Source organism: Panthera leo, chromosome D4 (genome assembly GCF_018350215.1).
Source record: "Panthera leo isolate Ple1 chromosome D4, P.leo_Ple1_pat1.1, whole genome shotgun sequence".
In the NCBI taxonomy this organism is placed as follows: Eukaryota; Metazoa; Chordata; class Mammalia; order Carnivora; family Felidae; genus Panthera; species Panthera leo.
In genome coordinates, this window is record NC_056691.1 from 45,442,676 (window position 1) to 45,455,264 (window position 12,589).

A 12,589-nucleotide genomic window follows, 5' to 3' on the forward strand; every position below is an offset into this window, starting at 1 on the left:
AGAGAGAGAGAGAGCTCAAATGGGGCAGGGGCATATAGAGAGGCAGAGAGAGAGAATCCCAAGCAGGCTCTGCACTGTCAGCACAGAGCCAGATGCAGGTCTCGAACCCACAAACTGTGAGATCATGACCTGAGCTGAAGTTGACACTCAATTGACTTAGCCACCCAGGCGCCCCTAGTTGGCTTCATATTTTTTTTTAACACTTATTTATTTTTGATAGAGACAGAGCACAAGTGGGGGAGGGGCAGAGAAAGAGACACAGGATCCGAAGCAGGCTCCAGGCTCCGAGCTGTCAGCACAGAGCCCGACTCAGGGTTCGAACTCACAAACCGCGAGACAATGACCTGAGCTGAAGTCGGACACTCAACCAACTGAGCCACCCAGGCGCCCCTAGTTGGCTTTATTTTTAAGCATTTCTTCCAATATGGGACATGTGAGGATCACCAGAGAAGAGCACCACCTAAAGGTGTGCAGAGGATAAGCTGTGTAGCTGGAAGAGGCGTCCAGAGGCTTAGACTGGACCAAGCACCCACTACTGCAGATAGAGACCCTCTTCCCCCACCCTCTGCCCAGTCATGGTGGCCATAGAGAAACCAGTGCTGTCAGCTGCCCAGCCTGGGTCAGATGCTCACTCCCACAGCCGCTGGTGGTGCTCAACGCCGGGCAGGCGACAACGGACGCCCAATGTACTATGTGAAAAGCTGAGCTCAGCTCAGGCACATCATAGGAGATCAACAAAGACCGATTATTCTTTCTGCTCACCCTTCCCCACAGTCTGTTTGTTTTGCCCATCTTTTTCCCGGACATTTCAAAGATTTGTGAAACAATTGGTTTTGCTTCTTACGTCACTTTCCAGAGGCCACTAATACAAATGTTGAAATTGGAATTTTAGAGAAGTCTTATTTATACATTGTAATCATAGATGCTGAGTATTCTTTCCTAATATATCCATAAATATGATGTGTAAAAATGAAGTTAGATCCCATTATCAGAGCCTATGGCTATCAACTATCTATTTATTAAGGACTTGTTTTTTGTATAAGATTTTGGGAAGAGTACTCTAGGAGTCCACCTATTTTTATGTGACAAATTTCTATAATTTTTATTCACTTTTAATTAAGGGAAAAAATGAGCATTTTCATAGGCAAGGCCCAGTGCTGGACCAAGGCATACATCCTGTGATTACATTTATTCCTCAAGAGTTCAAGGTATGATGATCTCCAACTTACATATCTTGCTCAGGACCATACAGTTAGAAAGTGGCAGAACCCACATTAGCTCTAGGGTTTGTATAACTCCATGTCCTGTGCCTTTACCTCTTGGGTATAAGAAAAAAAAAAAAAAAGTTGGACTTTCAAATTCACACATTTCCAATGCATTCCTGGATTAACAAGTCACTTTCTTCTTTGAAGACTATTTGCCCGACCTGTGGGTTTTCGGGGGGGGGGGGGAGGGAGGCAGAGAGAGAGAGAGAGAGAGAGAGAGAGAGAAAAGCAAGACATTAAAAAGTGAAAGGGAAGAGAAATTTGTTGTGTGCTTCCATTAAACAACACAGGTTCTTAAGTGTTCCTATGAGATAATGAAAGCGGCTGATGCCAGACTTGAAAAGGAAACTGCGCTCGGAGACTTGCAGCCACTCCGGGGGATAACTGTAGTCAGCCTTGCCAGGGAAAACTATGACTCACGGCTCAGACAATTGCTCCAACAAACTTAAAAGAAGATATTTTGTGTAGTCTGGTGAGGGAGTGAGTGGGAATTTCCTAGTAATCTGCGTAGAGAAAGAGAGGGAGAGAGTCTTCCTCTGAAGGAAGAGAAGGGAGTCTTCCTCTGGGCGTGGAAGGGAGAAAAACAGCAGCCAGGACGGCAGAAGGTCCTTGTGGGCACTTGCAGCAAAGCCAGGAGCTGGAGCCATTGGGCGGCAGAGCTTCTCGTTCCCTCTCTAAATCACAAGATCAGTGCTATGGGCTTGGATAAAAATAACATTTTGGGAGGTAGTAGATGATTACAGGTAGTTAAGAGTATGATCTCTGGTTCCAAATCTCTCTCTCTCTCCCTCTCTTTTATACACTGTAGACATGGGCAAGTTATTTAACCTTACTGAGCCTTGGTTTTCTTATGTATAGAAAGGGGAGAATAATGCTTTCCTCCTAGGGTTCTCAGAAGAATTAAGTAAGATAGTATATACTTATAACACAGCAGAGTCCCATGCAAAACATACGTCTTTGAGAAATGTGGCTGTTGGGGCGCCTGGGTGGCTCAGTCGGTTAAATGTCCAGCTTCGGCTCAGGTCTTGATCTCATGGTTCGTGGGTTCGAGCCCTGCATCAGGCTCTGTGCTGACAGCTCAGAACCTGGAGCCTGCTTTGGATTATGTGTCTTCCTCTGTCTTTGCCCCTCTCCTACTTGCACTCTGTCTGTCTCTCTCTCAAAAATGAAGAAACATTAAAAAAAAAGAAATGTGGCTGTTATTATGTTTGCATTATGTTATTACTGTAAATGTTTGTTTGCACTATGAAGACATAACTTAGAAATACTTGTGGGGCACCTAGGTGGCTCAGTTGGTTGGGCGTCTGACTCTTGGTTTCCGCTCAGGTCATGATCCTGGGGTTGTAGGATCCAGTGAGGAGCCTGCTTGACATTCTCTCTCTCTCTCTCTCTCTCTCTCTCTCTCTCTCTCTCCCTCTACCCCGCTCCCCAGTTTACTCTCTCTCTATGTATATTAAACAGAATGAAAAAAAAATTTTTTTAAGTTGCTTTGATGATTCCTCAATAAATTAATTATATTAAATTTAACATATGACCCAACGATTCCACTTCCACTTAGGTATACTGGGTTGTATACCTAAAAGAAGGGAAAGTTGGGTCTCCAGCAGGTGTTTACCCATGGCGGCCAAAAGACAGAAGCAACTCAAGCGTCTATCAGCGGATGAACAGGCAACTGAAATGGGACAAATACACACAATGGAATGTTACTCGGCCTTCAAAAGGAGGGAAGTTCTGACCTGTTACACCATGAATGAAAGTTGGAGACACTGTGCTAAGTGAAATAGGCCAGTCATGAAAGGACAAATATTCTTTTTTTTTTTTTAATTTTTTTTTTTAATATATGAAATTTATTGTCAAATTGGTTTCCATACAACACCCAGTGCTCATCCCAAAAGGTGCCCTCCTCAATACCTATCACCCACCCTGCCCTCCCTCCCACCCCCCATCAACCCTCAGTTTGTTCTCAGTTTTTAACAGTCTCTTATGCTTTGGCTCTCTCCCACTCTAACCTCTTTTTTTTTTTTTTTTCCTTCCCCTCCCCCATGGGTTTTTGTTACGTTTCTCAGGATCCACATAAGAGTGAAACCATATGGTATCTGTCTTTCTCTGTATGGCTTATTTCACTTAGCATCACACTCTCCAGTTCCACCCACGTTGCTACAAAAGGCCATATTTCATTCTTTCTCATTGCCACATAGTACTCCATTGTGTATATAAACCACAATTTCTTTATCCATTCATCAGTTGATGGACATTTAGGCTCTTTCCATAATTTGGCTATTGTTGAGAGTGCTGCTATAAACATTGGGGTACAAGTGCCCCTATGCATCAGTACTCCTGTATCCCTTGGGTAAATTCCTAGCAGTGCTATTGCTGGGTCATAGGGTAGGTCTATTTTTAATTTTCTGAGGAACCTCCACACTGCTTTCCAGAGCGGCTGCACCAATTTGCATTTCCACCAACAGTGCAAGAGGGTTCTCGTTTCTCCACATCCTCGCCAGCATCTATAGTCTCCTGATTTGTTCATTTTGGCCACTCTGACTGGCGTGAGGAAGGACAAATATTCTACGATTCCACTCGTACGAAGTACATAGAGTCAGAAAGTAGGAGGGTGGGTGTCAGGGGCCGGTGGGAAGAGAAAACGAGAAGTTAATGTTTAATGAGTACAGTTCAGTTGGGGAAGATTAAAAAAAAGTTCTGCAAATGGATGGTGGTGATGGTTTCACAAATATATGGAATGTACTTAACGCCACAGAAGGGTACACTTAGAAGTGGTGGAAATGGTAAATTCTATGTTGTGTGTATTTTACCACAAGACAAGAAGAGAGGGAGAGAGACAAATAGTTTTCTTGAGCGCTGGACTTGGTTTTCTGTGACTGGCATTGCACATGGTCCAGCTCTGCAACGTATCAAGTGCTCTGAGCTTTTTTTCAGGGTTTAAAATGTGAAGCTACGGATCAGTTTCTTGGGCAACCTTTTAAAATATGTGTGAATGTGACATAAAAACCCCTAATGATCCAAGTGCTGATAATGACGAACTTAGAGTCTAAGATAATTTTTTGTCCGAGAGCCTGTTGATTTAGTCCTATCTTGGAGTCTTACTGAGAGATCTTGGGACATCGAACAACAGATGTCGATTCTGACAAAGAGACACGAAATGTGCTTTGGCTCCATTTCACTTGTTTTTTTAAAATGAATTAATAAACAAACACAATAAAGGGCTTTCGTGAAAGATAGTCGACATACAATAAACTGAACACATTTGAAGTGAAAACTGGTAAGTTTTGACATACGTGCAGACCGCTGAGACCATGACCACAACCAAGATTGTGAGCATATCCGTGTCCTCCCAAAAGCTTCCTTGTATCCCTTTGTAATTCCTCCCTCCTACCAACATTCATATACAAGTCTGTGCATGGAAACACTTTCTCTTGGGTAAACAACTGAGCCCAATGGCTGGGTCATATGGCGGGTGTATGTTTACCTTTTTAAACATTGCAAAACGATTTTCCAAAGTGGTTGTACCATGTTTTATTTCCACCAGCAGCATGTGAGGGTTCCAGTTGTTGCCCATCCTTGCAAAAATTTGATACAGTCAGTCTTTTTAATTTTAGCCCTTCTAATAAGCATGTAATGGTACCTCATTGTGGTTTTAATGTGCATTTCCTCAAACACTAATGATGTTGATCATCGATTAGCCATCTGTGTGTCATCTTTGGTGAAGCGTGCGTTCAAATCTTTTGTTCATCTTTATTGAGTAGTTATGTTATTACTGAGTTTTGAGTGTTCTTTATGAATTGATATAAGCCCTTTGACAGATACGTGACTTGCAAATATATTCTACCAGTCTGTGACATGTCTTTTCATCTTCTTAAGAGGGTCTTTTGAAGTGAGCTCCATTTTTTTCTTATTCCTAGATTACTTGTCCGGAGATAAAATTTAAATAATGCATTCTGGGTTCCCTAAGAACACCCTACATGGTATTATAAAACAAAGCAGGATTTTGAAACAATGTCAATTGAAGTCAAATTACCACTGATTTGGTGGTAATTGATGTGAACACATGGGCTTCATCAAGTTAATTCACAAGTTAAGTGATTAACTTGGTCCTACTAACTTAGGAGAGTATACTTCCATGCAGGCAACTGTAGTCCAATCTCAGAGTTTATTATTTTATTTTATTTTATTTTATTTTATTTTATTTTATTTTATTTTATTATTTTTTAAATTTTTTAACGTTTATTTATTTTTGAGACAGAGAGAGACAGAGCATGAACGGGGGAGGGTCAGAGAGAGAGGGAGACACAGAATCTGAAACAGGCTCCAGGCTCTGAGCAGTCAGCACAGAGCCCGACGCGGGGCTCGAACTCACGGACCGCGAGATCGTGACCTGAGCCGAAGTCGGCCGCTTAACCGACTGAGCCACCCAGGCACCCCAGAGTTTATTATTTTAAATTAACTATTCTAGGGGTATCTGGGTGGCTAATCAGTTGAGCATCCAACTTCGGTTCAGGTCATGATCTCGTGGCTCTCATGAGTTCAAGCCCCGCATCGGGCTCTATGCTGACAGCTCGGAGCCTGGAGGCTGCTTCAGATTCTGTGTCTCCCTCTCTGCCCCTCCCCTGCTCATGTTCTGTCTCTCTGCCTCTCTCTCTCTGTCTCAAAATAAATAAACATAATAATTAAAAAAAACAATTTAAAAGCTGACTGGGATGACTTTCCTCCGAAAGGGCTGTGGCTAAGATAGGTCCTCACGGAGTGGACTTGTTTGCAATTGAAAACCATTTCACATTCATTATCTGGCCTAAACCACAAAAAATTCCATGATGAGGGCTTCAGTAGTTCTATGTACATATTTGCTGAATTATTTACCTATCTCTTGGTGTAGTATCCATTCAAATGTATCACCCATTTTTTATGGGGTTGATTATTTTTTTATTGGTGAGTTTTGAGAGGTTTTTTTTTTTTTTTTTTTTGAGAGGTGGGGAGAGGTGGGCAGAGGGAGAGGGGAGAGGGGTGGGGAGAGAATCTTAAGCAGCCTCCACGTCCAGCGCGGAGTCCAACACCAGGGTTTGATCTCACCGCTGTGCCGAAATCAAGAGTCAGACATTTAATCAACTGAGCCACCCAGGCGCCCCTGAGAGTATTTTTTAAAAATATTTGAAAAAATATATATATATATAAATATATATAAATATATATATAAATATATATATATAAATATATAAATATAAATATATATATATATTTATATATATATATATACACACACACATACATACTCTGGATACAAGTCCTTTATCAGATATGTGATTTGCAAACACCTTCTCCCAGTCTGTGGCTTATTCTTTTCATTTCTTAAGAGTATTTTCTGAACAAGTCCCTGTATCAGATGTATCTGCGTAGCTGAATGTGCCTATTGACACCCAAAGCGCCTAAATAACAGCTTTGTCAGCTGCCCAAAATACCATACAGGCATATGCTGTTACCATGTATCTACATGTCCATATGGTTGGGCAGTGTTTATGCATTTATATGCGACCCAAATGCTTGCCAGGGCCTTCTAACTGCTTAAGAGATAAAACTGGGGCTCCTGGGTGGCTCAGTCGGTTAAGTTTCGGACTTCAGCTCAGGTCATGATCTCACGGTTCATGAGTTTAAGCCCCCTGTTGGGCTCTGTGCTGACAGCTCAGAGCCTGGAGCCTGCGTCGGATTCTGGGTCTCCCTCTCTCTCTGTTCCTCCCCACCTCATGCTCTCTCTCTCTCTCTCTCTCTCTCTCTCAAAAATAAATAAAACTTAAAAAAAAAAGTTAAAAAAAAAAAGGAGCAAGATAAAACTGCCCCCCTCCTGGGACGCCTGGGTGGCTCGAGACCATCTGATGGGCTTTTCTCTTTCTCCTCACCGGAAACAGACGCACGGAAACACGCTATTGCCGTTGCACTACCTTTGGTGTTGCTTTTTCCACAATCTCGAGAGGCGCAGCAATATTTTTCTGAACGAGCACTCTCCTTTGAGGTATTCTGGTACCAGCTAAAATAATAACTTTACTCCTTCTATGTAGCTATCTGTTTAGCATGTGCACACACTCACACATGTGCTTTGGGGCCACCCTCCCTCATTCTTACTGGAATTAAGGTTAATCATCATTTATTCTCTCCTGGTGATGGGCATACTTTTGGTATTTTGGATGGGCTGACATTCTCGGCGGTGGCATAGGCATTTGTAATTCTTCAGAAGATGCCTTTCCTCTATCCTTCTGGGCTCCCAGCACAAACACAGAACAGACCTTTCCAGGGCTGCCCCAGACTCTTGGTTTCTGGGCCAGCTTAGAAGGCGGCAGACAAGAGCATACGACTGAGCCTTCTTTGGTAAACCCAGCCCAGAGGAGATGATGGGAGGTTGGGGCCCATTGCCGACAGAGGCTTCGTGAGCAGCCTCTCAGCTCTTCCAGCCACTGCCCATTAGTCTTTGACTCCCTGGCAAAAGAAAGTACGTCTGTGGAAGGCTTTTGGCAGAGCTGGGGTGTGGCATGGTGGAGTGTGAGGAGTTTTGGCGAGAGGGAAGGTCTCTCGAGACAAAGCAGCAGATCCACAAGGGACGTAAGAGCACTTCTTGGTTCCACAGCCGGTGTGTTACTGGCCTTGAGCCAGAAGAGGGAGCCCCAAGTTCATTGTCTGCACTGTCCTGTAGTGTCTTCTCTGAAACTCTTGACGGATTTCTTGTCCTCAAGGCTGACTCCCTTAAAGGGAACTCAGACTTCTGTACTGCTCTAGGTGAAAATGCCTAGATACAAACCAAGTCTTCTAGGATTCTTCCCTTTGTACTTTCTAAAACCTCCATGCATTAGCTGTGTGACCTTGGGGCACTTAACTAAACATGAGAATTTGTTTCTGGACCTGTAAAACTGTATTAATGTAATTGTACCCACCCGAGGGGTGCTTGTGAGGAGGACTAAACCCGATTATATACATAAGGGGGTGCATCGCCTAGACGGAGTTGGGAATGACAGGAACAGAGGCATCTAAAGTCCCCAAGGGGGTTCGGCACAAAGACAGAAAGTCAGCTAACTGGCACGTGCTGGCTAGGTGCCCAAAGAGCTCGTAGGAAAACTTTATTTTCTCGGTGTAAGCCCTGAGAAAAGTTCGTGAGCTCTCTGCCCCCTCCCCCCTGAATTTCCCTTTCCCCCACACTTCTGGGTTTTTCACCTGACGGAAATGACTCAATCTGCCGCACCTGACTTGGCTTTGGCTTCAAGGAATGTGTGGCTTCAGAGATACAGAGCATCAGGAAAAGCAGATAGGGGAGTCCTGGAATTCTGTATGAACAGCAGGGGGAGGGGAGATGAGGAGCCAACTTGCTTTTCTGACAAAATGGGGAGAAAACCTAGCCAGATAGCAGAGGTATAAAGCAGAGTTCTTTCTCCCTATGGTGTTTGAGCCCTGGAAGCAGACAGAGACCCCAGCTCCACTAAGACACCGTACATCTTTTTTTTTTTTTTTTTGAGTTTATTTTTGAGAGAGAGAGAGAGAAAGAGAGAGAGAGCACAAGCAGGGGAGGGGCAGAGAGAGAGAGAGAGGGAGACACAGAATCCAAAGCAGGCTCCAGGCTCCAAGCTGTCAGCACAGAGCTTGACGTGGGGCTCGAACTCACAAACCGTGAGATCCTAACCTGAGCCGAAGTCAGACACTCAACTGACAGAGCCACCCAGGCACCCCTAGACACCCGTACATCTTAGTTGTCCAGGAGGAGTACAATAAAAAGACTGCTACTTTAATGGTGTCACAGAAATGGCTGCGACTTCCCATCCTTAGCTTAGAGGGGCACATAAATATTTTAAAATCCTGCGGGGCTGGGGAGGGTGGCAAGCAGAGCATCCTGCAAATAACAGGAATGAGTTTAGGGCAAACACGAGAGCTGAAATATCCCTCTAGCTACCCTGATAGCCAGTCAAATTCTAACTTCAGGGTCAGAGAGCCTGGAGGCACAGATTAGAAGCAGAGGAGAAGCAGGAGAGCCCCCTGTTCTAATTTTGTTTTTTTACATTTATTTATTTTTGAGAGACAGAGAGAGACAGAGAGAGACAGAGCACAAGTGGGGGAGGAGCAGGGAGAGAGGAGACACAGAATCTGAAGCAGGCTCCAGGCTCTGAGCTAGCAGCACAGAGCCCGATGCGGGGCTCAAACTCACAAACTGTGAGATCATGACCTGAGCCGAAGTCAGTTGTTTAACCGACTGAGCCACCCAGGTGCCCCTGAGCCCCCTGTTCTAATTCCAGAGCCACTTACCTGCCTCTTCCATTTTAATCCTGAAGAAGCTGAGGCCACATTTATTCTCCTGAAAGGTCCACTCCACCCCCACCCCCCAGCATCTATACTCTTACATGTTCCACATGGCTTCCTTGGATTTCACATTCCTCGAAGGCAGAGGCCAGAACCTATGCTGTTTTGTGGGCGCATTTTACAAAGAACCTCTAACAGGTGCTCTGTAATTTCGAATACGGTGGTAATGAAATCAAGTTGAAATGAAAACTGCTCCTTTGACTTTTGTTCATAAAAAAATTTATTTTCCGGGGAAAAATTTAAATAAATAGAAAAATAACTTAATGCATATATTAATAAAACAATTTAAAGTCTTTGTTCTTTCACATGGAGTACATTAGCTGCCAGTCACTTACAGAGTCTCTGTGAGTTGAAGAATCCCTGAATCCATTGCCAGCATCGTCCATTCCCAGAGGTACAGGCTGGGAGAGCTTCAGTTTTGGAGATAATCTGTAAGTCTCTCAAGGAAGAAAAAGTTCCTGAGGATTTCTGCTTGGACTACTGTCCAGGCACAGATGCTGTACTCCTTGGCCTTCAGGTACCGCACGATCCTTAAGTAGTATTTCTTCAGGTGCAGAAGGGTCGTATTGTCCCAGGTGAAGTTTTCCTCCTCCATGATTTCCTCCAGGATCGTTTCCAGGTGTTCCTTCTGCCAGTGGAGTGTCGCAAGGAGGTTCTCAACAGTGGTCTCATTCCATCCCGTGCTAGAGGTGTTTCTACTGAAAATATTAAAGATCTTCTGGAACATCTCGTTGATGACCAATATGGCTTCCTCCTTCTGGAACCGCTGTGATTTTTTAATCTCCTCAGGGACCTCGAAGTTCATCCTGTCCTTGAGGCAATATTTAGAGGTTCTGTTCAAGTTCAGCAGGAGCTCCTGACACTCCAAACTGCTGCTTCTTAGTTGGAATCCAAGCAACTTGTAGCTCACGGAATGCACGGTGGTGAAGAAACACGCCAAGAGAGCGATTTGGAGGATGCACCTGCCGGTCATGATGAAAATAGAAGTCTTGCCTGCTACTGTCTAGGTGCTGAAGCAAAGACTTCGAGAGTTTGCAGTGTGAATGCCCTTCTTCCATGAGTATGGCCTATTTATACAGGATGGTCCCCTTTCTATTTCATAGGAATTTCCCACTTTCAGTTCTCCCTTTCAGTTTTCCTATGTCATTTAAGTTAATAGCAGTCTCTAAAACTCTTTTTCTTTAAACTCCATAGATTAGGAATAAGATATACAAACTGTGAGGATTTCTAATGTTTTGTATAATTTCAATGAATTCTCAGTTACTAAGGGAAAAAAATAAGCTCAATCATTCAGAACTCTACCATTACAGGGTTCTTTCATTTGGCAAAGATTTTTTATTTTTCTTTTTTAGTTTTATGAGATGGGTTTTTTTTGGAGGGGGGGGTCTTTGAGTGAGAGTTTTCTTTTTCCTAAGAATTAAGTTTAACTCCCAATTACACTATCACAAAACAGTAAATATATGCAGTTTATCATTAAAAAAAAGACACCTACCTTTTTTTTTTTTGCCTCTGTAAAATAGAATAGCGTGAAAACTAAGTTGATCTCAATATTTTTGTAGGGCCTTAAGTGTATACAGCAAGACACCACATAGTTTTATTAACCTTATTTACTATTTTTTTATGTCTATTTATTTTTGAGAGACAGAGTGTGAGCAGGGGAGGGGCAGAGAGAGAGGGAGACACAGAGTCCCAGCAGGCTCCAGGCTCTGAGCTGTCAGCACAGAGCCTGACACAGGGCTTGAACTCACAAACCGTGAGAATCATGATCTGAGCCAAAATTGGATGCTCAACTGACTGAGCCACCCAGGTGCCCCTAACCTTATTTATTGTTTTATATCCAGGTGGAAAACTAAGGATTAAGCAATATTTCTAAACAGACAAAATGAATGTTGTACAAGCCATGCATAAAAGTTTGTGGCTCCCCATATAGGGTCTTTTGTAATCATTATCGAGGGCCAATTTATTCTTATTTTGTATATTCTTCTAATAAATCTAAACATCTGATTTTCCATTCTCACACAAACAACAATTTATAAAGAGGTCTAGAAGGAAAATGGGAGGGAAAAAAATCAAGCAATCAGAGGATGTTACTGTAGAAACACATGGTTCTACGTCAATATTTTTAAGGCCATTTTCTTTTTGCTAGAATATAGTAACAGAGTTTAATAAAAGAATCATTAAAAATTAAATTAATATTTTTATATCCTGCTTATATAAGCAGGAAGGCATATGTACATTTCTAAAGATTTTAATACAAAAATAATTTGTAATTATTTTTACATTTAAAGTTAATAACTTTTAAGTTTTCAGAAAACCTTGCCTTATCTTTCAACCTGAATTTACCAAAACCTCACTGAGTGCAAAGAACTCATCTGAGCTGCTACAGATTGTAATCCTCACTTTCATGGATTGTACAGTTTACTAGGGGAGAAGAACATTAATCAAAGAATTACACAGAAGTAAAATACAATGATGACAATGTTGCAGAGGAAAGGCTTGTAGTACCAGGAGTTCCTATGACATGGGGACATATGTAGTAGGAGAGGTCAGAGAAGACTGTCCTGTGATAGTGACCGTGAAGCTGAAATCAAAAGGAAGATCAGATGGAACTACATGTGCAAAGGCCCTGTGGTGGGAAGAACTTGACCAAAAGCCAAAGGGTAAAGAACTTGATCAAAGGCAAATGTGACCTTCAAGTCAGAGAATGGCCAGAGAATGGCCTGAGATGAGGTCAAAGGGCAGGTGGGAGCCAGATAGCACAGGGTTTGGCTAAGAAGTTTGTGTGTGTGTGTGTGTGTGTGTGTGTGTGTGTGTGTGTAGAGCAATAGAAGCCATGGAAAGGTTTTAGGCGAAGTGGAATAACTTGATTAGATTTGGGGGGAAAATTGCCTACAGTAAGCAATAAGTAATGGAGGGAGCACAGAATGGATACAGGCAGAACAGTTAGGAGACTTAACGAAAATTTTAGACTATGGAGCTAGTGG

The 12,589-nt window shown here is 42.8% G+C and overlaps 1 protein-coding gene across 1 annotated transcript; it reads right to left on the reverse strand.

The window, feature by feature from the left end:
- Positions 1–10,017: 10,017 nt before the first annotated feature.
- On the reverse strand, positions 10,018–10,578 carry IFNB1 (interferon beta 1). Its single transcript, XM_042914027.1, has one exon. It carries the CDS (start codon positions 10,576–10,578, stop codon positions 10,018–10,020), a length of 561 nt encoding a protein of 186 aa, XP_042769961.1.
- Positions 10,579–12,589: the final 2,011 nt, after the last annotated feature.

Excerpts from the sequence above, each read along its gene's own strand:
- IFNB1 (XM_042914027.1), bottom strand. The coding sequence starts at position 10,578 with ATGACCGGCAGGTGCATCCTCCAAATCGCTCTCTTGGCGTGTTTCTTC.